Source organism: Geotrypetes seraphini, chromosome 15, assembly GCF_902459505.1.
Source record: "Geotrypetes seraphini chromosome 15, aGeoSer1.1, whole genome shotgun sequence".
Lineage (NCBI taxonomy): Eukaryota > Metazoa > Chordata > Amphibia > Gymnophiona > Dermophiidae > Geotrypetes > Geotrypetes seraphini.
In genome coordinates, this window is record NC_047098.1 from 34,400,133 (window position 1) to 34,424,348 (window position 24,216).

The following is a 24,216-nucleotide window of genomic DNA, read 5'->3' on the forward strand; positions in this document are numbered from 1 at the left end:
CCGGCAGCATTTCCCCCAATCGATTGTGATCTTGAGCCGATCAGCCTTCTTCTCCGACGGCAGAATTGACATCGGGGAGAGGAATGCTGGTCGGCCCGAAGTAGGGAGAGCTTGGGTGGGGCAGCGGCCGGTGGCTTTGGGGCCTGTTCCCCAATTTCAGTGACATTGGCAGTGGCTTGGGGGAGGGCAAGGAGAAAGAAAGTAAGAGGGCAGGAAGAGAAACAGAAAAAAAGAAAGGGGGCATGAAGAGAGAAAGAAAGAAAGAAAGGGTAGGAAGAGAGGAAGAAAAAGTTGGGAGGAGGGGAATGAGGTCAGGAGGAGAGGAAGCATACAGGCTGAAAGAAGGGAAGAAAGATTGGATGCACAGTCAGAAGAAGAAAGTGCAACCAGAGACTCATGAAATTACCAAAGGTAGGAAAAATGATTTTATTTTCAATTTAGTGATCAAAATGTGTCCTTTTTGAGAATTTATATATGCTGTCTATATTTTGCTCTATGGCCCCCTTTTACTAAACCGCAATAGAGTTTTTTAGCGCAGGGAGGCTATGAGCGTCGAGAACAGTGTGGGGCATTCAGCGAAGCTCCCTGCGCTAAAAACCGCTATCGCGGTTTAGTAAAAAGGGAGGGGGAATATTTGTCTATTTTTGTATAGTTGTTACTGAGGTGACATTGCATAAACTCATCTGCCTTGACCTCTTTGAAAACCCGCGGAATATAAATGATAATTAACATTTTCTCTGCGTACAGCGTGCTTTGTGTTTTTAAAATTTTATTGTTGGTAGATCATTTTGACTTGGACACAAAGGTAAGGGGAGGGAGGGAGGGGAGCTGCTGAAAGACATCTAGTAATCCTTGCAGGCTTGACTGTGCAGGGAATTATTTTTGTAAAATCATGTTTTGTTATGTGACTGGCATTATTTAGACTTTAATTTCTATGAATGAATAGAATGAAATTGCTTGTTTTTATGTGCATGCGCTGAAGGAAAGTGGAGAGTGGACTGAGGACGCTGAAGGGAAATGGGGAAGAGAGAGTGGGGAGAAGACACTGATTTATAAATTGACAATTGTACAGAATATTGTTTCTTTTTATACTTTAATATAAACAATTCAAAGCTTGTGTGGATGGAATCAGGTGGTTTGCGGGGATGGGGACCGAGCTTACAGGGATTAGTCCAATAAAATGGTATTTTTTTATTTCTCATTATTTGTTTTATTTTTATTTGTTAATTTGTAAAGTGGTGATTGTTATGTATCAGTTTTTTCAAATTTACATCTACTGTCTTTATATTTTGCACTGTATTAGAGGACATGTGTTACTGTTTTTGTGGTGTTGCATTGTATCCAGGGTCTGGTTTCTTGGCGGTTCAGTTTAACTTTTGTCTACATATTTCTATTTTTAGTTTCTGATTATTCCATATTGGGCGAGGGTGTATCTCTGTTCTGTGTGTATGAAAAGAACATAGTTTTCAGTTGGCATTGGCTACAGGATCAATTGACTGTGCGGGATCTGGCTTGTTTAGTTTTACAATGTATGTGTTGGTGTTCTAGTGCTCACTGCAGTGTTTAAGATGCTGCCTTTTCCTAGGTACACTCTTGTTGTGCGATATGTAGATTGTTACTAAAAGTCATATTTTTCATATAGATGGGGGGGAGTGTCAAAAAATGATGGGCCCCGGGTGCCACATACCCTAGGTACGCCATTGCCTCTTCCTCACCCTTCTTTTAAAATTTTCAGCTAACTCACAATTCTCCATCTTCTCTCAGTCCCTAGTTCTCCCATTTCCCATCTCACTCCTTTCCCAGCCTTCTATTTCCTTCTATCTACTCCCCATTACTACATCTGTCCACCTCTCTCCCCGTGGTCCAACATTTTGCTCCCTCTCTTTTCTGTTGTTCTTCTTCCCTCCCCCCTTGATGCTGAACAATGAGATGGAAGGAAAAAAAAAAAAAGAGATGCTGCATCTCTCTCTCTTCCTTCTACCCTCAGGTCTAACATTTCTCCCTCCCTTCCATCCCAAGGTCCAACTTCTCTCCCTTTCTCTTCCCAACAGCTCTACAAGTATCTCTTTACCTCTTCCTCTACACCACCTCAGGTCCAACTTCTCTCCCTTCAGACCACTGCCCACTATCTCTTTCTGTCCTATGTTTCTGGCCTCATAAGCTCTCCCCCCATGCCCAATCTGGCACTGTTTTTACTACCCTCACCCTTCGTACTTTAAAAAAACAAACAACCTCAAAAAAGTCCAGGAGGCTTCCTTGGCCCAGCATGTCCTCCTCCTCTCTGCGCCAGTCAGATGTCACCCTCACCTTTTGTCACGCTGAAAAATCTTCCAGCTTCAACAGTGATTCAGCAAGTTTGCCTGCGGCTCCCCTTCCTGCTTTCCGTCTGCTGTGGTCTTTCTCCAATGATGTAACTTCTTGTTTCTGCCCAGGTGGACTATGGCAGACAGCAAACAAGAAGGGAAGCCACTTTGATGAACCACTGCTGGGACTGGCAGATTTTTCAGCGTGACAGAAGATGAGGGCAACATTGGACCAGTGTGGAGAGAAGAGGGAAGACATGCTGGGGACATGGTGACCACCCTTAGCCTTGGGGCCAGACCGTGAGAAAGGGAAGTTCCTGGACTATGACTCCAAGGCAGGGAGCACTGCCTTGAGCCACATAAAATGGCTAGGTGGGCCAGATTCGGCCCACAGGGCTTTGTGTTTGACACATGTGCTCTAAAGCCACACAATGTACAGATGAAAAATCATGACAATGGTCTAAGTCAGGGGTAGACAATTCCAGGTCAGGTTTTCAGGATAGCCACAATGAATATGTACGAGATGAATTTGCATGCACTGCCTCCTTGAGATGCAAATCTATCTCATGCATATTTATTGTGGATATCCTGAAAACCTGGCTCCAGCTCTCGAGGACTGGAATTGCCTACCACTGGTCTAAGCAATGAGAAACTAGAGGCTCCTCTAGCCTTCATGTATTTAAACACAACTGGTGTTCCAGCAAGACGCGTCTTCAACCTACAAGAGGTTTTGCCCCACATATAAGAGTGGGCAAGGGAATTGATTTCAATTATCCCAACACTGACTGGAAAATTTTTATATCAGGTAGGGCTAGGGAGGTAATATTTCTGGGTAGACATCATAAATGACTGCAACTTGGAGCAACTGGTCCAGGAACCAGCAAGAGGGAGAGCTATTTTAGATTTGGCCCTTAGTGGGATGCAGGGCATAGTATGGGAAGTAAATGTGTTGGGTCTGCTAGGAAACAGTGATCATAACGTGATCAAATTTGACCTATCTGGAGTGATGTTGCTAAAGAAATCTACTGTAGCAACATTTAATTTTTAAAAGGGCAACTACGATAAAATGAGAAAAAGAGTTAAAAAGAAGCAAAAAGGAACAGTGGCAGAGGTTAGAATTGTAAACCAGATATGGATATTATTTAAAAATACCATAGTGGAAGCTCAGACCAGATGTATTCTACGTATTAACAAAGAAGAGAAAACAAGAGCTAGTATGGTTAAAAGGTGAAGTGGAAGAGGCTATTAGAGCAAAAAAAAAAAAATCCTTTTAAAAAATGGAAAAAAGATCCAAATGAAGGGAATAAGAAGAGAGACATAAGTACTAGCAAATTAGCTGCATTAAGCTAAAAAAGAATATGAAGAGAAACTTGTCAAAGAGGCAAAAACTCATAGTACTCATAACAATTTTTTTAGGTACATCAGAAGCAGAATACCTGTGAGGGAATCCATGGGACTGTTGGATGATCAAGGAGCAAAAGGGGCGCTAAGGGAGGGTAAGGCCATGAAAGTTTTGCTTTGGTTTTTATGGAAAAAGATGTAAGACATCTACCTAAACCAGGAATGATTTTCAAGGGTGATGATGTGGAGGAACTGAAAGAAATCTCAGTGAACCTGGAAGACTTACTAAGCCCAAGTTGACAAGTTAAGAAGTGATAAATCACCTGGACCGGATGGTATACATCGCAGGGTACTGAAAGAACTCAAACATGAAATTTCTGGTATGACCCCCACCCCTTCTATATGACCTTCTTCCGCATATGTGGTCAGGACTTCCACCCTCACAAAGGTACTAAAGATGAGACACAATAGAAGGACAGTAACCACCAATACAAAAAGCACTGTCTTTTTCTTCTGGCATTTAGTTGAAATCTGAAGATTATTTATACAGTAAGCTATAATAGGAAAGGAGCAAAATGCGTGTGTGCGTGTATATATATATGTATATATAAAAGCCTGTATCCTACTCAAGACCTTATAAGGTAGGCCTGGACTGAGAATTATACATATATGAGGGTGGGGAGGAGGAAGGGGGAACAGCCCCTAATCAGTCCCTAATCAGGATATATGATAAGTGATTTCAAGGGAAATGCTGGATTCAGAAGAGAAAATAAAACATTCAGGTAGTTGAAGCAGAGTGTGGAGGAAGAGAATAAGGCAGGGGTGGGAGTGGTATTGGCAGGGTAGACTGGTTTGTGATGCATCAAAGAAACCAGGATTGTACCAGCTGCTGCTATTTGGTCAGATTTTAACAGGTTAAATCTGACAGGGCAATTTAGGCTGCATGTAGATTTTAGGATGGGAAGCGGATAGATAGGTGGAGGTTTTTGTTTATATTAAAATGCTTTGATGGATCAGTTGTATTATGCTCCGAGTTAAACATTGGTAAAGTGAAAACGTTCCAATAAAAACACAAAACACATCAGGCATCCTATAAAAAAAGCCTGTGCAATCTCACAGTAACATATCAACACATCTGTATTCCTCCCTGTTGGCATACTTCTAGTTAATTTTTAGGGAGTTAGAAGAAAACAGCTGGCAGGCTCATAGGCTCATTCCTGGGCAATGACGATTTCCAAAAGTGACTTCAAGGACCAGAATTAACCACAACACAGTCTCTGGAGCCAGAACCAGAATGAATATAAAACACACAGAGCCCACATTTACACGCCTGCACTGGAGGAGAGAGAGAAAAGGAACAGGCCCAGGCCCAGGATAAGGCCAAAGGCTAGAAACTGTTGTTGAACAAGCAAGCCTTTGTACAGACATTAAAGTATTATTACAGAATGACACCCGGAAACTGATGGTACAGTTGCTGAAATATCTTCAGAACAAACGAGGCCTGTGGAAATGTTCAAAGTTAATGCTGCAGTAAAAGCGGTTAGCGCCTGGGTTCATGCATGTTATTGGGCGCTGAAACCATTAGCGCTGACTGCATTTAAATGTGGTCATTAAGGGTAGATTCACCAAAGTCAGCGATCGTCGCCTGCTAATCGACCCGATTCACTAAACGGCCCACCGCGTGTTTTCCCCTTGATCGCCCATTTTTTGATCTGATCCGATCCAACCCATGCAAATTAGTAAAACCCCATGCCAAATAGCCAAGCGATTTATTCACTTACATCGCTTGGCTATTTAGCATCGGGTTTTAACAATCCTAAAATACGATTGTTGTAGAACTGTCGATAACTGCGTTACTGACAGGTCTGCCTGGTATTTTTTCCATTTTTTTTCCAATGGCAAAGATATTTTGCATATATTATACACACAAAATATCTGTCCCATAAAGAAAAAAGAAAATCCCCCCCACCGCTCCTCCTCCAACGACCCCCGACAATCGTGCTCCCCCCCTCCCTCGGATACATGCAGGGACCCACCTAAACCTAAAACAAATGGCAGGAGGGATGCCCACTCCCTCCTGCCACAAAGGACCTCCCCCCCTCTAGGCCACCGTGCCTTAAAATTTGGGAGCATGAGGTACTGAAAACACCTCCTGCTCCTCCTCTCTCGCCAACGACACTGGGCCTTAGGCCCCTTCCCTCATATAATGCACCGGGTGGGGGCCTAGGGCCCTGATTAACTCAGATACCTCGGGATCCTCCCTTGGGAGGGGCCTGAGGCATCTGAGCCAATCAGGGACTTCCTTAGGAGTCGCTTGATTGGCCAATCAGGCTCCAATCAGGAAGTTCCTTAGGCTCCTTCCTAAGGAAGTCCCTGATTGGCTCAGATGCCTCGTACTCCTCCTTTTGGAGGGGTCTGAGGTGTCTGGGCCAATCATGGCCTTAGGTGGAGGGCAGTTTTGAACCTGGAGAACTTATCCAGATTACTGCTTACCAGTAATTAGCTGGGTAAATTCCTTTGAAAATTCTCATATTGCCTCCATTCCCATCTATATCCTTCCAGAGGCACCAAAAAAAGCAAATATAATTCACAAAGCAATTGGCTTTCATTCTTACTTTTGGGGGGTATCCAGTCTCCCAGTTTAGTATGGTCCACTCTAGCATGGTCCACCGTAGCATACAATCAATGTCAACCCCCCCCCCCAACAGTTTGCACCAAGTAGCATTCCCCTTGAGATTCGCATGTGCATACTGCCTAAAAGTAGGAGGGAAGGGGAGACAAGGAGGGACACTGTATCCAATGAGAAACAGGCTAAGCTAAAAGTAATCAGCAGAGGCTGGGAAGGATCCCGACTCACCCGGGCCCTGTTGTTCCTTGCAGAGTTGGAATTTCTTAGTGGCTCCTGATCCGTATCCTCATCTGAAGCTACACTGTCATAATCGTGCTGGTCATCAATGTCACTCCGGTTTCGCAGGGAGTAGTCTAGATTATCTGGGCACAAGAGAGAAAGATGAAAGGCAGTCAAGAAACTAGATACTCCAGCTTAGTAATCCTCTTTTCTCTGCTTCTGAAGGTGCTCCTTGTGCCAAAATCTCCAAACCAGTCTCTGTCAGAGCATCAGATAGAGAAGCAGGTGTATTGTGAAGACATTATAAAGTTTATCAAAGGCTTTGAAGAAAATCAAACCAGTAATGCAAAAAAGGATTCAATTTCCCAGAGGATAGACTTTCTGGTTAGGCCAGGCTACACTATCTCTTGTGACTTGATTCTAGGGACAGTCACAAGAAACCTTAGGTGCCACTTTCTAGCCCACCTCCCATGTCATCCGTGTCTTCAGATTCTACAGAAATATTCAGTCAGTGTCACCTGTGGGACTGATGAGACTCTTGCCCTGTTGCCGTCTCTTGGCTTCACTCAGGATGTCAATAATCAGTGTAGCAAATTCTCTGGCATTGAATCTAGCAAGCTTCTGTCGCCCCTGCCAGAGAAGGAGAGAACACTCAGATCCCCCATTTTCTTAGAATTATTTCCCAACCCATCCCTGCTATCGTTAAGAAGTCACAAGGTATACTATCTTAGCACCTCTCCTAAATACTCCTCTCTCTTGCACTGCCATCTGGTGGTGAGGCTGAACTACTGCCACTTATCATTTCATCAACTGAAGGGGCTTATTTCCAAACCTCTTTAGGTCCAATGTAATTAATATGGATTAAATGGGTTTTGGAAATAAGCTTTTCAATTGATCTGCCACTACATTACCAGAGAAATGTAGATCTTTAGAGAATTTGTAACATATCTTTTCTGAGCTGATGAAAGAGGTTTAGAGAGATCAGAGTATAGAGCAGCCAAAAGAAATTTATATTTATCTTCATAGGAAATAAAAGTATCTATTAGGCAGTTTGATTGGAAAAAAGGATAAGAACAAGGACACCTTTCCATCTCAGGCTCTGAGAATCTTGTTACTCATCATAACCTCTCAAGGGACAAATTCCAATGCCTGATCTGTTTGGAAAAACAAACTTAACAACCCCTCAGTTCCCTGCCCATGCACCCCTAGCTATGGAGATCCTTTGCTGCTAGTAGATTATCTGCTCCCCTGCTTCCTCTCACCTGGTTGCGGGTTGCTGAGTATTCAGGATTCACTGGCAGGAAGGGAACGGCACTGCGCTCCGTCACCAGCGTGCTGTGATTCTGTGTGGTCAACCAGACTATAAGAGAAAGATGGAAATAATTAAGCAAGTCTACCAGGCAGGTTAGTTTATGGGTATGTTGTGAATTACCATCTGCGTGCCAATGATACATAGAACTATGCTGCAGTAAGATCTGATGTTATGGAGATATCTCTAGCTTTCATTTACATCTAGAACATGTAGAAATGTGGTTGAATATTCGTTAAATTGAGGTCTAAGGAAGGGTGAACAATTTTTTTTCTTTTCTCGTGTTAAAATTAACTTCTACTGTGTATTTGTCTCTGAGTTTCATGTAACAAGAAATTTCTCTTGTGAATTGTTTATGAAATGCCAATAATAAAAAATATCTGTTTGAATATTAAACTGAAGCACCACCCTAAGAAAACCTCATTTTTGTGGTAGATAAATTGTGACCAAAACAGCCCATGCCAAGCTTACCCTTTCACCCACACTGAAGCGGCTAGTCATCTTAGATTCTGTTTGACAAAGGAAGGAAGGACCTTTCTCTTCTGTTGTAAAGAACAGGGTTTCTTTTTTTAATTGCAATGGGTTCACCAACACCATCTTTTTCTAGATAACTAAGCTCTATGCAAATCTATCTCATGCACATTTATCGTGGATATCCTGAAAACCTGCCCTGTGGCTCTCAAGGACCAGAATTGCCTACCCTGCTCTAGCTACGATTCATCTCTTCTCAGATTACTGCAGTTCTAAGAACAGCCTGTAGAGCAGGGCTGCCCAAGTCCGGTCCTTGAGATCTACTGGCAGGCCAGGTTTTCAGGAAATCCACAATGAATATGCATGAGAGAGATTTGCCTGCACTGCCTTCTTGGTATGCAAATCTCTCTCATGCATGTTCATTGTGGATATCCTGAAAACCTGGCCTGCCAGTAGATCTCGAGGACCGGACTTGGGCAGCCCTGCTGTAGAGTATTACTGACATCATAGGAGTCTGGCTAGTGGATTAGCTTGGGGGTGGGATTATAGGGATGGAGGCTATTACTGAGTTTGTTGGCAATATTGTGGCAGGTGGCATGTGTTTGGGGTACCCAAGTGTTATTTATTTATTTAATATTTACTTGGATTGAGCTCACACCTTTTTAGCTCCTCAAGGTAAGTTGCATTCAGAGTATTCCAAGTGCTTTCCTGTCCCTGACATGTTTACAATCCAAGGGACCCTTTCACTTGAGCTTAGTGTGCATTAATGGTCATTAGCATGTGCTAAGTGCCATATGGCCCATAGAATACAAAGCATTTAGCACGCACTAAGCATTAGTAAAAGGGCCCCTGATTTTGTACCTAATGGAGGATTAAGGGCCAGATGCACTAAAGCCTCCAATCGTCTAATGATCATCTCTAAACCAGTCTGACTGGTTTGGCGACCAATCGTATTTGCCGACCTGATATTCTAAAGCAGGCTTACTGCGTGGTTTGCCATGCGGTCTTACATTCTTCAATCTGACATGAAATTAGATCATTAATATTAAAACCAGGCATCCAGAATCGGGACAAGTCTAGCTAGACCTGTTGATCTGCTGTTTTGTGTTTTTTTTCTTTTTCATTTTTACTTCTTTATTGAATTTCAGTTTTTTATGACAATAATAATCATATGTAATCAACAGTATCCAACTTATATCAAACCACAAAAGCAATAAAATAATGAGGTAAATTAGTCATGTTTCAACTGTTTGTTAGTCCACAATAAAATAAAGAAGGAATGTCATAAAGATCGAAGATTAATCTACTCCCTCACTTATTTAAGGAAAATGATGGTCGCCTGAAATGGACCCAATCTAAACTTTTTTGAGCATTCATTCCTGGATATTGACAAGGGTACTTTCAGACCTCACCTCATTTTCCAAAATAATATCTCGTCAACTGTGTAGATTCAAAAAAGGTATATGTGGCCCCCTTGAAATTAATCAAACATTTACAAGGAAACCTTAATGCAAAAATAGCTCCCAGTTTTAAAACCTGGGGTCTCAATAGCAAAAATTGTTTCCTCTTTTTTTGCGTTAATCTAGACCAGTGGTCTCAAACTCACAGCCCGGGAGCCACATGCAGCCCGCCAGGTACTATTTTGAGGCCCTCGGTATGTTTATCATAATCACAACAGTAAATAAAACACTTTCTTGATCATATGTCTCTTTAACTATAATTGCTATATTATTATTAAGACTTATCCAAAAGGAAAGATTTACAAACTATAAAGAATTTTACCTCATGCAAAATTGTCATTTCTTTAATAAGACACTAACTATTTTTTTCTGAGGCCCTCCAAGTACCGTATTTGCCGGCATATAAGACGACTTTTCAGTACCTTAAAATCCTCCCCAAAGTCGGGGGTCGTCTTATACGCCGGGTACTGTTTACATGCCCTTACTTTACATTAGAGAGCTGCACGGGGACGCCCCTAGGGTCGCGGGGATCCCGTGGGGACGCCCCCTAGGGTCGCGGGGATCCAATGGGGACGCCTCTGAGGGTCGCGGGGCTCCTGCGGGGCTGGATGTACTCAGTCTTCTGGATGTACGCGGCTCTTCTTCTCCCTACCTTCTCTGCTTGCAGCACAGAGCCGAACGGAAGTCTTCCCGACGTCAGCGCTGACGTCGGAGGGGAGGGAGGGCTTAAACAAAGCTTAAACAAAGCCCTCCCTCCCTCCGACGTCAGCGCTGACGTCGGGAAGACTTCCGTTCGGCTCTGTGCTGCAGGCAGGGCAGATAAGGAGAAGGAGAGTAGCCTTGCGGTTCGAGTGGCTACCAAGGGAGAGGGGCGGCCCGCCCCGCCCCGGTTGCAGCACAGCCGGCCAGGTTCCCTTACTTTTGTGGCACTTCCCCGACTGACCGATAACAGCCCGGGTCCGACAATCCTCCCTGCCCTGTAGCCGCGAATCTAAATTACCTTCTTACAGCAGCTGTAAGAAGGTAATTTAGATTCGCGGTTAAGGGCAGGGAGGTTTGTCGGACTGGGGCTGTTGTCGGTCGGTCGGGGAAGTGCCACAAAAGTAAGGGGACCTGGCCGGCTGTGCTGCACCCGGGGCTGTAGAGAAGGAGGGGGGGAGAAGGACGCTGAAAGGCCATGGTGAAGACAGGAGGGGGGAAGGACTCTGAAAGCACTTGAAGACAGAGGGAGAAGGACGCTGAAAGCACATGGGGGAATACAAAGGGGTGGAGAAGGACGCTGAAAGGCCATGGGAAGGGCGGGGGGGGAAGGACTCTGAAAGCACTTGTGGAAGACAGAGGGGGGAGAAGGATGCTGAAAGGACATGGGGAAGATGGGGGGGAGAAGGACACAAAGGAAATGAGGAAGAGAGAGTAGGGAGAAGACGCTGGCAGGGAAGAAGACAGATGCCAGACTATGGGGGGAGCGGAGAGAAGAAGATGGGTGCCAGACCAATTTGGAAGGGGGAAGAAAGGGAGAGGCACAGTAACAGAGCAAATGGAAGATGCAGAAGGAAGAGAGATAGTGGATGGAAGGAATTGAATGAGAACATGAGGAAAGCAGAAACCAGGCAACAAAGGTAGGAAAAGAATTCTATTTCTTTTTTTTTTTTTTTGCTTCAGGATAAAGTTGTATATTAGTTGTGTTGATAAAAATTTATAAACATTAGAGGCTCTGGTAGAAACCCGTTTACAAAGTATGTATTCTTCCCAATTAATATTTTCAAATTAATAAAGTCTTTTTGCTTATTTGTAAATGGGTTTCTACCAGAGCCTTTAATTCAGTAGCATAATTAAATGAAATAACTATTTCTGAAGTTTATAGGGATGGGCGGGGACGGAGGGGATTCCTCGTGGGGACGGGTGGGGACGGAGGGATTCCTCATGGGGACGGGTGGGACTTTGGCAGGGACGGGTGGGGACGGGTGGGATTTCTGTCCCCGCGCAACTCTCTACTTTACATGCCCTAACATCTCCTTCCTTACCTCCTTACGGTGCTTACGGTACTAGTAAACCTGCCGGGACATCAGCGGGGCCATGGCGGGACATCAGTGTGACAAGGGTGCCAGCTCCTTCATCCTGCGCAGCGGGAAGCAGCGGCGCTCTGGCCCCACCCCTTTTCTCTTTACTACGTCTCTCGCACATGCGGCCGTGTGTGGAGTCTAGCCCTTAAGGAAGTTGCGGGGGCGAACAGGAGGCTTTTGAAGGCTTTTAAAGGGAAACTGTCATGCCAGCAAACTTGCTAGGGACTTGCCCGGCACTTGCTCTCTCCCTCTATGTGTTATCTTCCTTCTATCATTGACAGTTTCAGTTTGGTTAACAGTTTAGAAAACAAATAGCATGGCAGCTCCCATGGGTTTATTGTTCTATTCAGCTTTAGTGAATTAATTAAAATTGTTGAAATAAATTCTGATGTTCTTTTAAGTTTTATTTGTTGTGCAGAAGGTGTGCGGAAGAAGGGGTAGTCTTATACGGCGAGTATATAACAAACTCTATATTTTAACTGTAAAAGTTGGGGGGTCGTCTTATACGCCCAGTCGTCTTATACGCCGGCAAATACAGTACCTATAAATCCAAAATGTGGCCCTGCAAAGGGTTTGAGTTTGAGACCACTGATCTAGACACATCTGGATACATTCTTATTTTTTGATTCAGAAGCAAAACATCTTTGTATTTTGAAAAACAACTTCAATAACCAATCTCCATCTGAATCTAGAGCTAATTGCACAAATAATGTAGCAGATGTAAACGGTTCTGAATCTGATTTTTCTATTAAATTCGTCAAGTCCAATAGATCTAATACAGGTTCCGGATGCTCTTTCAGAGTTTTCTTCTTTCCCATGGAAAGATAATAAATTTTAGAAATGGGTGGAAAAGAGTTCTGTGGGATTTTCAGAATCTCTGAGAGATATCGTTTAAACATATCTATTGGTGAAGTAGTTGTTAATTTAGGAAAATTAATCAACCTTAAATTTTGTCTTCGTGTGATATTTTCCAAGACTTCCATCTTGAAATTAATATTACCATCTTCTTTCATTAGGAGCTGATTTTGTGCTCCAAGAATTTCCAATTTTTTCTCTTGTTCAATTGATTTTTTTTTTTTTTCTAATTTATCCACTTTTTGTTGCAGAGTTAATGTCTCATTTAATATAGCAGAGCAGTGAGTGGATAACGTTTGCAAATGAGTCCCTAAAGAAAACTGTAAAGTTAAAATTGTTTCCCATATAGAGTTTAAATCAGGGGTAGGGAACTCTGGTCCTCGAGAGCCGTATTCCAGTTGGGTTTTCAGGATTTCCCCAATTAATATGCATGAGATCTATTTGCATGCATTGCTTTCAATGCATATTAATTGGGGAAATCCTGAAAACCCAACTGGAATACGGCTCTCGAGGACCGGAGTTCCATACTCCTGGTTTAAATCAATTACTGTTGGCTTTTCCAGGGGTGCGACTTTATGGATAAACTTCAGCTCACTAAGTTTCACAGTATCTGGTTGAACATTTATCGATGTCGGTACTTGCTGTTCCTCTGCCAAGTCCAGTTTACCACGCGGCGTCGGTTGTATCAAGGAAGTAGATGATAATCTCCTGATTGCAAGTTCTTCTTCTTCCAGGTCTTCTTCGCAGCTCTCAGAGAGCGCTGCTATGCTCCTCTCAGTCCCCGCGTCCTGCAGCACTCGTCGGGGTGTGTGGCTGCGCTGGCGTGTTGCGCTCTTCCGGCGAAACCTGATCTCCTCGAAAGAGGTGCTAGGATTCTCCAACATGCCCCCAACCTTGCACCGAGGATTTTCCGTCTGGATCTTCTTTAGGGCCGCGCTCAACGAACGCATCCATCGGGCCAGGAAAGTGCTGTACCCCGGGTTCCGAGGGGTAAACCCAGGTCTTGGACTTACGCTTTACCATCAGACAGGTAAAAGGCTCGAGCACGTTCAGCCCACCATTTTGATTAAGCTCCTCCTTGTCATTTTTTTCTATGAGCACAGATGTTGGGGTGTGTGTAACACACACAATATCTATCCCATTAAAAAAAGAATGCTGTGACAGGCCCCCTCCCACCCCTGATGACCCTTTCCCCCGCGTCAACCAAAATCAGCAGGAAGGAAGCCCATTCCCTCCTGCCACTGCGGAACCCCCCTTGCCAGCCAAAATTGGCATAAGAGATGTCCACTGCAACCCCCCTAAACTGACCTCTCCCCCGCTCTCCTTCCTACAAAAAAAAAAAATTGGCAGGAGGGATGCCCACTCCCCCTGCCACCAGGGAAGGGTCGGTCCTTAGGTGTCTGAGTCAATCAGGGCCTTAGGCTCCTTCTCATGCATCTCAGGATGCACCGGGAAGGCCCGCTATTTTGCAGTGGCGAGCATGAGGAGGAGGGACTGGGCATTCCTCCTGCCGTCAACTAATTTACAGGTACTGGTCGGGGGAGGGGGTGGTGGTGGTGGTGTATCTGATGGCAGGAGGGAGTGGGCATCTCTCCAGCTGCTTTTTTTTTTTTTGTAGAGAGGGGAGTGAGGGAGTGGAGGGTCAGTTTGGGGGGGGTCAGTGCAAAGGGGGTTTGTGCTGGCAGGAGGGAGTGGGCATCCCTCCTGCTTATTTGAGCTGGCATAGGGTAGGGGGAGGGAGTTTTCACAGTGGCATAAGGGAATGGGCATCCTTCCTGCCTCTTTTCTGTTTCCGGGGGGAGTTGTCTGGGGAGGGGGAGTATTGTCAGGGAGGGCCAGCATGGCATTTTTTTTTTAATGGGGCAGATATTGTACATGCGTGCATGTGTGTGTAACACATGCACAACATCTGTACCTTTAAAAACAAAAAAAGTAAAAAGCCCCAACAGCTAGGTGGCAGGAGGCTGCTTTAGGGCTTCCCCTGCCGCTCAGCTGTTCAGGCTTCCCCAAACCAGCTCTTCGGCTCTGCACATGTGTCAAAGTTGCTCTCAGAGCAATTGGTCAGATGGGATTAGGGCAAATCTTTGTGGAAATCATTTGCATGGGAACTTGTTGGAACATCAATCGCTGTTCCAGAATCAGCCAACAGCAACTCACACAGTCTTAAGGACTGTGTTTTGTGCGTGTTGCCATAAGTGTCTTGTCCGAGATCCTAAGGAGCACCAGCAGGATTTGAACTGGGCTTCCCTCATTATCATCTCAGTGCTTTAAACAGTAGTTAAAATTTGTAAACCACCTACTGAGTATTTAGGGAATATCAAGCTGAATAATAAATGCATTCCTTATATATTGATCTACTTCAGAAAACACCAGAGACTCCAGCTGAGCCAAAATGAAGCAGCTGGACTGGTGACTAAATTCCATTAATGTCTTTCTGCCATTTAAAAAAAGCTTATACTGGCTACCTATCACTTTCTGGGTCCAATTTAAATGTTTCATTCTTGCTTTTAAGGCCATAAACCGTTTGAGACCTTGTTATTTAAAGAGGCACTTGAGATAAAATCCAGTTTGTTCTTCATGTTCTAGCAATGATGCCTTTTTAATTACACCTCCATTATCTGTTGCAAAATTAACTTGTGCACAGGGGAATGTTTTCTCTTCCACTGCACCCTGCCTGTGGAATCCTACAGCACCAATCTACCAGTTTCGACCTGGTTAGTTTCTGCAAAGTTGCAACCCGCTAGCCCGCAGTATCATTACATTTAACCCTTCCCTGTACCCTACGGTGAACCGTTTGCAATATTGCATTCTCCAAGCCTGGTTCCTACCACTATCATAGAATATGATACCAGACGAGGATCATAAGGCCTGTTTATTTTTTTCTCACCTCACTCCTGGATAAAAAGTCCTAGAACCCAGCTGATCTCTGGTCTCCTTCTAGGGTTTGTTGTTTTGGGTGTTTTTTTTAATTGCAGAGCTCAGCTTTGATGAAATAAAGTCATAAAAAGGTTGTTTAAAGGGAGACAAGACAGAAAACGCCTTCTGCTCAGCAGACACAAAACCCTCTTGGAAAGCCCACTTACAATGTTTCTTCCTGTCTGACTCCCTTCAAATGAATAGATCAGGCTGTTCTCTAGATTCTGCTGCCTGGGGCTAGAGTCCATTTTTACTGCCAACTCACCAGACTGAATCTTCTGTGTCCCCAGTGCCACCACAAAAATCTGAAAGCTCCGTAGAGAAGCAACAGGGGAAAGGATGTGGAGGGCAGGGAAAGAAGAGCAGAGGGCACGTCTCTTCAGAAGCGAGACATCATTCCCTCTAATGGTGCTCAGCTTCCCCGGAGATGGACGGTGGATGCGGAGGTCCAAGACTGCAGTAAGGAATGAGGGAGGGAACCAGAGGAGGAGGGAGGGAGGGAGGGGCAGGACTCATTTCCCAGGAAGTTGAGCTGCCTGCCTAAGTTCTCATGTGTTCCCGAGATACTGCCAGTCTTAGGAGTAGGTAGACAACGGTTCCAGCTCTGTGGGTGCAGAGGGTACTTGAGCAAACTCTAGGGAAGCGTCCTGTAAGCTGAGGTTAGCACCCTCAATTGTTTTTAAAAGTTGGCGGCCCACATGCAGAAAACTTACTTAAATACTGCCATGCTGGCAAAGAGCTGCTCAGTCTGTCTCCACTGCAGACCCATTTTTAATCCCTGAAGAAGAAACTGCAGCAGGAGAACCTCTCTGATTTATTGATGTGACCGGAAACCAACTCGGCTTCAAGTCTGACGTAATTTTTGTTAACCCGATTATGTCGTTTTCTGTTTTCTTTTGAACTAGTCCCCATTTAAAGTCATCAATGTCTATAATGCTTTAAAAACACGAAAAAAAACAACCCCCCCAAAAACAAGTCTTTGCCTTTTCTTGGCTTTGTTCTGCTCCAGGGGTCTCAAAGTCCCTCCTTGAGGGTCGCAATCCAGTCAGGTTTTCAGGATTTCCCAAATGACCATGCATGAGATCTATGTGCATGCACTGCTTTCAATGCATATTCATTGGGGAAATCCTGAAAACCCGACTGGATTGCGGCCCTCAAGGAGGGACTTTAAGATCCCTGTTCTACTCTGAGAGGAAGATTCTTAAAACTTTACGATAATAATAATAATAATAATAACTTTATTTTTGTATACCGCCATACCCAAGGAGTTCTAGGCGGTTTACATTAGATTAACAAAAAATTACAAGTGGTTCGAAAACAATTGAACAATATTTGGAGCAAGGAGGTAGAATGTAGTTAGGAGAAGAGAGGGGGGTAGGTTAGGGGGGGGAGGGGGTGGGTAGGTTGGGAAAGGAGGTGGAAGGGGGGAGGAGGAGATTGTTGTTCATTGGAGAGGGGTGTTAGGTGTCTTGTCCATGGAATAGGTGAGTTTTGAGAGATTTTCTAAACCCAAGGTAGGTGGGGGCCTCAAGGACAATTTGGGCTAGCCATGGGTTCAGTTTGGCAGCCTGGAAGGCAAAAGTTTTATCAAGGAATCTTTTGTAGTGACATAGTTTTAGGGAGGGGAAGGCGAAGAGTTGAATTCTGCGGGAGTGCTTGTTTATGTGATTCAGATAGAAGTGAGGGTTTAAGTAGCTTGGGGATAGGCCAAATACTGTTTTATAGCAGAAGCAGGCAAATTTGAATAGGACTCTGGATTCAAAGGATAGCCAGTGAAGTTTGTGGTAGAAAGGGGTGACATGTTCCCATTTTTTCAGGCCGAATATGAGGCGGACCGCAGTGTTCTGGATCATTTTGAGTCTTCTAATGGTTTTCTTCGTGGAGCTCAAGTAAATAATATTGCAGTAATCTAGTATGCTAAGGATGGAGGATTGTACTAGCAGGCGGAATGAGGTCTCGTCAAAGTATTTTTTAATGGTGCGGAGTTTCCATAGCACCGCGATGCATTTCCTAACTGTGATGTCTGTGTGTTTCTCCAGGGATAAATGTTTATCTAGTGTGACTCCCAGTATTTTTAAGGTTTGTTCGAGGGGGAAAGTAGATCCTTTCACTTGAATTGTGGTGTCTTTGATTTTGTCGTTGGGGGTGGCTAGTAAGAATTTTGTTTTGTCGGGGTTTAGTTTTAGTTTGTAGGATAACATCCAGCATTCAATCTGAGTGAGTATATTTGAGAGTGAGGTAAGAAACTCTGGTGTGAAATTGATTAGTGGGATGACTATTGTGATGTCATCCGCGTAGATAAAGAATTTGAGTTTGAGGCTTTGCAGGAGGTTTCCTAGGGAGGTAAGGTAGACATTAAATAAGGTGGGGGACAGGGGGGAACCCTGTGGAACGCCACAGGAGTTGTCCCAGCTATATGAGAGAGAGTTGTTCTTAAACACCCTGTATGATCTGTTTCGTAGGAATCCATGAAACCAGCTGAGAACTTGGCCGGAGATGCCAATGTAAGCAAGGCAGTCTAGTAGGATGGTGTGGTCGACCAGGTCGAATGCACTGCTGAGATCAAGCTGGATGATCAGGGCACTAGAGCCCTGGCTGAAGAGTGTGTGAAGGTGGTCAAGTAAAGAGGCTATAATGGTTTCAGTGCTGTGATCGGAGCGGAAGCCTGATTGATTATCATTTAGGACATTAAATTTTTCCAGGTGTGGTAAGTTCGGCATTTACCATCCCTTCTGCTATTTTGGTGAACAGTGGGATACTAGCGATCGGTCTGTAATTGGATGGGTCATTGGGTGGTTCTTTCGTGTTTTTTATTAATGGGGCTATCGAGATGTGGCCCTGCTCTGTTGGGAAACTACCTGTGGATAGTAGGAGGTCTACCCATGCCAACATGTTGGCTTTGAAATGGATTGGCGCGGTTTTCATAATGTTTGGGGGGCAGGTGTCCAGTCTGCAAAAGGAGTTGGAGTACTTATTGTAATATTTGTTGAAGGTTTGCCAGTCTATAGTTTTGAATTGGTTCCAGCTTAGGTCTGTTCTGGACCCGAGGTCCGGATTAGACATGTCGGTGTTGGGGAGTATGGGAAAGTCCTCGTGGGGCTTGGCTAGGGCAGTTATAGATAACCTTAGTTTTTGTATCTTGTTGTTAAAGAAGTCTGCAAGGGTGTTAGCGGTTAGTGTGGATTCTTCATGATTAACAGTGAGCGTCTCAAGATTGTAAAGGTCGTTGACTAGTTTAAAGAGGTTGCTACTGTTAGTTGTGACGTTTCCTATTTTATGGGTGTAGAAATTTTTTCGTTTTTCATTGATGAGGTGTTTGTAGTTTTTTAATTTGAGTCTCCAGGCCACTCTGTGTTCCTGGGTTCCAGATTTAGTCCAAAGTCTTTCAGATTTTCTAAGGTCCCTTTTTACTAGGAGTAGTTCTGCGTCAAACCATCCATCCAGGTTAGGAGTTCTGATTCTGCGAGTTTTTATGGGAGCTATTTCGTTTAGAATGTTTGTGCTGTTTTTGATCCAGGAAGTCATAATTTGAGCTGTTTCTTCGTTTTGTTTTGTGATGGTTTCATAGCGGGACCAGAATACTATAGGGTCGATTTTACCTCTAGTGTTGTGAGTTTTTTTGTTTCTTGTTTTGTTGTTGGTGGTGGTTTTTTGTTGGCAGTCAATGGCGAAGCTACATAGTCTGTGGTCAGACCATAGGGAGTCTGTCCAGTTATCTTGTTTCCAGCGGAATTTGGGATTGGTTGATTCTTTGGCGGAGAATGTCACCAGGTCTAGTTGATGTCCTTTTTGGTGAGTTTTGATGGGTGGGGGTTTGGAATAACCTAGTTGGGAGATTAGCAGCCAGAAGTCAGATACATCTGGTTGTTTTGTTTGCTCTAGGTGGATGTTGATATCCCCACATAGTAGGTTGTATGGACTTGTTAGAGAGTTGGTTAGTAGGAATTCTGCAAAGTCTTCTTTGGCTAGGGTCCATTTTTTTGGAGGGATATAGAATAAGGTGATTGTTAGGGAGGAGGCAAAGGGGTTTGAGGTTAGAGAGATGGCTAGTATTTCTGAATTGGGAGAGGATTTGGAATTAAGTACGGTGCAGTTTAGGTGGTCTTTAAAGATTATTGCTAGCCCTCCTCCCCTTCCCCAGGTTCTAGCTAGGGATAGAATCTTGAAGCCTGGGGGGAGGCAGTCTTTGATAATAATGTCTTTGTCTGAGAGTAGCCATGTTTCCGTGAATAGTATGAAGTCAGGGTTAGTTTCGGATAGCCAGTCTTTGATGAGAATGGACTTGTTTCTCATTGATCTGATGTTTAGGTAGAATCCTTGTAGGTTCTGGTAGTTAGTGTGGTCTGTTGGAGAGTAATGGGAGTAGGCTAGCTTTTTTAGTGTTCTTTGTTTTTTCATGCCATGTTTGGTGGATCTGTGGGGGGGAGGAGGATTTGGGATGGGTGGCGGGGATGTATCTGTGGGAGGGCCTGTAGCTGGGCCGTCATATGGAGTATGGTGTGTGAGGGTATGAAATTTGGATTTTACTGTGCGGTGTAGGGAGTAGTGGACTGGGATAGGAGCAGAGTATGTTGGGTCGGCTGTGCAGATCTTGGTGATGATTAGATAGATTAGGAGCATTGATGTGCATTGGTGAAAGTTGGGCCGGGTCATGGTGGTGTTTGGAGGTTTGCAAGGAGTGTGGTAGGTTGCGGGGTGGCGAGGGAACAGTATTCCTCTTAGATGTAACAGTTTTTTACCTGGATTGTACAGGCTTATCAAGTAGAAGTACAGTCTTTTCAGGTTGAAGTAAACAGATTACAATGTACAGTCCTATCAGGTTAGTGTAAACAGGTTACGGTATGCGGTCTAAACTGTTGAGATATGCAGTTTTTTCCTGGTATTACAGACTTAATTGGTTAAGGTAGTGATATAGAGATTCAAATAGTCATGATATGTCATGCGTTGTGTGGTCGTTCGCTGAATGGAGTAGGTCAGGAGTCAGTTGGCTGGGCCATGGGTACCATTGGTTGTTTTTTTTTTTTTTTTTTTTCAGATTTTTCCTATGGATCGGAGCAGTGCTCTATATGTTCCGATGTTGGGCCCCGAATAGCACTGGTCGCTGGTTTCGGTCAGCGCTTTGCCCAAGCTCACTTTTATTTCTGGGCCCCTGGCATTAACTCCTAGAGTCTTAATTTGTCAACTGGGCTCTGATTCAGTCTCTCTGCTCAGACTCTCGCAAAGGCGTGAGCATCCAATGGGCTGCTACCAAGGTCGCTATTGTAACGATTTCAAAAAGGCGAGTCATTCTCAAAAGACCCCGTATGCAGATGAGATTCACGGATGTTCACGTAGGCTCACTAAATTTACTTGAGATGACTCGCTGGTGTTAGCGATCAGCACATGCGCAGAATGCACACGCATTTATTTATTTATTTTTTTAAAACCAAAAACCCCACCAAACCAAATCGAAGATTGTCAGGATAGATGCCCACTTTCTCCCGCCTTGCTCGCACAACCTCCGGACACCCATATCTGGCGGCAGGAGGGATGCCCAATTTCTTCTGCCACATCACACAACCCCCCTACACTACCACTCCCCCCCCCCACCCCGCAGTGGGAGAGATGTTCACTTTCTCCCACTGCGTCGCACAACCCCCCCAACACTACTACCCACCCACCCCCCCACCCTGCAGTGGGGGAAAGATGCCCACTCCCTCCCGCTGTTACCCAAATCCCCCAACTCCCCCCCTGATGACGGCTCCCTCACCTCTCCCTACCTTATTCATGAAGTCCAGCTGGAAGGACACCTACTCAGCTGGCAGGACCGCCTCTTATAAAATAGCAGCCTGCCCCTTCCTGGTGCATCCTGGCATTCGCCGGAGAAGGGCCTAAGGCTCTGATTGGCCCAGGTGCTTTAAGACTCTCCCTGTTGGCTGAATATCAGGCTCTTTCTTTTTTTTATTCATTGATTTTCTAACATCCCTATGACTACAGGCTTATGCAGTCAGTCAGTTCAATACACGAGGCACACCTATGCAGTCAGCAGTGATGTAGCAAGTGTGGGAGGCAGCCAAGATGATGGCGTCCCCCCCCCTCGTTCCTCTTTAACTTCTCTGGCGCGAGCAGCATCTCCAACTTGCTGCCCATGCCGGCCTCGGCTCTCCCTCCAACGTCACTTCCTGGTTCTGTGACCAGGAAGTGACATCAGAGGAGAGCCGAGGCCAGCGCGAGCAGCAGTTTGGAGCTGATGCTCGTGCTGGCAAACAGCTACAGGTATGAGGTGGGGAAGTGAAGGCGCACGCAGTGGGGGAGGGGTGGGAAGGAACGGTAAGCAGAGAGGAGGAGAGGTGCCTGACTGCACTCCACGTTTATCAGCACCAGCACAGTCTTACCTGCATCGTTCTCCCGCCTGTCCACCTCATCATAAACATCCATGGCCAACTCCTCAAAGAGGCGGTTGCTTAACTGCAAAGAGACATAAGAACAGCCTTACTGGGTCAGACCAATAGCCTGACTTCACAGTGGCCAATTCAGGTCACCACACCTGCAGGGACTGACTACAGATGCAGAGAAGTCCTGCAATGCAATGGCTCTGAAGCACAAATCTCATGGAACAGGAATGGGGACACTGGATGGCTCGGTTGACTGACACAGAGCTATGGTCTTTCTGCCCAACATTCAGTGCTATTTCACTGGCCAGGAACAGCTCCTGGCTGGTTAAATAGCGCTAAGACAGCTAAGCACCCATGTTCAGTACAAGATGGCCACTGATATTAGCGCTTAGCTAGCTGTATCATGTGACTTGGCTGGATATCTACAAAATCTAAGATTAGCGGCCAAATCGGTCCACAGAAATAGCTGGTCTATCATTCGTCGCTATAAACTTAGCTGGCTTAGCAGCCATATAACTAACCAATGCTGGTCACTATAAACAGCCCAGAATTGAATATCTGGGCTCAGTGCTGACCGCGGGAGTCAGCCCAGCTAACGCCTGTGGTCTGAATATTGGCCCCTTTAACTCTAGGATGCAATGTGTTGGCAGTGACTTAGCGAGAGTGGGAGGTGCCCTGGGTGGAGGCACTCCCCTGGCCCTCTTCTACACCATTCTTCCCTTTCCCTGTACCTCTTTAACTTACCCAGCATGAGCAGCATCTCCAACTTGCTGCCCACTCCAGCCTCAGCTCTCCCTCTGATGTCACTTCCTGGTCCCAGGAAGTGACATTAGAGCTGAGGCCAGCGCAAGCAGCAGGATGAAGCTGCTGCTCGCACTGGGGAAGATCTAGAGATACGGAGGGAGGGAAGGCGTGTGAGCACACATGGTGGGGTTAAGAGTGGGAAGGAGCGGAAGGGGCAAAGAGGAGGAGAGGTGCCAGCGCCCCCACCAAGATACTACGCCCCTGTGTGTTGGTGAATTGACTGTCCATGTTATACCTGCTTCCGTGTGTGTGTCAGTGTGATGCCCTTTCATGTGATCTGTCCCAGAGTGGGGCAGTGTGTAGGAAGCCTGTACTTCTGCCATTTGTGCTGCATGAGTTCTGGAGATAAAAGACACAATTTCATGAGCATATCATTTACTACTTACTGCTTGCAACTTCTTCTTGGCTGCCTTCGCCAACTCAGACAAATCCAAGCTATGGAAAAAAAAGAAAATAAGAAAGGAGCAGAGTACAGAAGCAGAGAGAGAGAGGAAAAAAAAAAGAGAGAAAAAGAGAGAATTCAGATGCTCCAATATATTTAATAATCAGGGCTCAAGTAGGGAGACCTAAGATCACTTTAAAGTTGAGCTTTCATTTCTACCAATTTGTAAAATGTAATGGGATATCTTGGGGTTTTCTCTCATGTACCTGTAGCATTGTCATCCCTCTCTGTTCTGTACATATGGAGCATGATAACTGAGAATAATAAGCTAGGGAACATCTAGGAAGATGCCCACCAACACTGCCAGGCCTGAAGCGTCCCAGCTCCCAGTGTCCATCACTCGGAAGTCCTGCCTAATTTTTTAAATCTTTACTGGAACCCACAAAGCAATGTTTCAGAGATAAAATGGTTCATGTGCTGATGTGACCAGAGATATCACGCTCAGCATCTGCCCATATGCTGGCAACCACGCTTACTGGGTACACACCAGTGTTCCTAAAATTTAAGCACTCTTACACACCAGCTGGATGCGCTAAGACCGCAGAAGCTGCGACACAGATGCCACTTGTGGGATGTACCCCCTAACTGGATATGCACAGTGCAGACACTTGCCCTAACCTTCCGCTACCCATTAGCAGAACTTGCACCCTGGCTCTCAGAGATGCAGGCAGGATCTTGAGTACATCAATGTGAGAATTGAGGAGAGTGCCCAGACGGAGATAGAGACATGGCGTTCCCCTGCTCTGCCTATTGACTCCTCTTCTTACAATGGCTCGACACTCAAAGCAAATTATGCGTTCTCCAAAAGTGAGGGAATACATAAGCTATATACTGTATACAGGGGCTTGCATTGGGATGTGTGAAGATGACGCCAACACTTAATTAGTGGAGATTCCGAGTTGCTAAATGGATACATTATGCATTCAAATTTAGGCCTTTTGAACAAATTGATACCCATCCAATCTTCCCTTCCCACCCATGAATATGAAATCCCTCCCAAAGTAGAGTATAGCTCTCACCAAACCTCCCT

General features: G+C 45.0%; 1 protein-coding gene across 1 annotated transcript in view; it reads right to left on the bottom strand.

Moving 5' to 3' along the window:
• Window positions 1-24,216, bottom strand: part of GIT1 (GIT ArfGAP 1) — a 134,812-nt gene that overhangs the window by 20,620 nt on the left and 89,976 nt on the right. Inside the window, 5 exon segments of the mRNA XM_033921261.1 lie at window positions 6,502-6,635; window positions 7,011-7,122; window positions 7,755-7,852; window positions 21,941-22,013; window positions 23,131-23,179. Coding sequence (XP_033777152.1) covers window positions 6,502-6,635; window positions 7,011-7,122; window positions 7,755-7,852; window positions 21,941-22,013; window positions 23,131-23,179 — 466 coding nt within the window.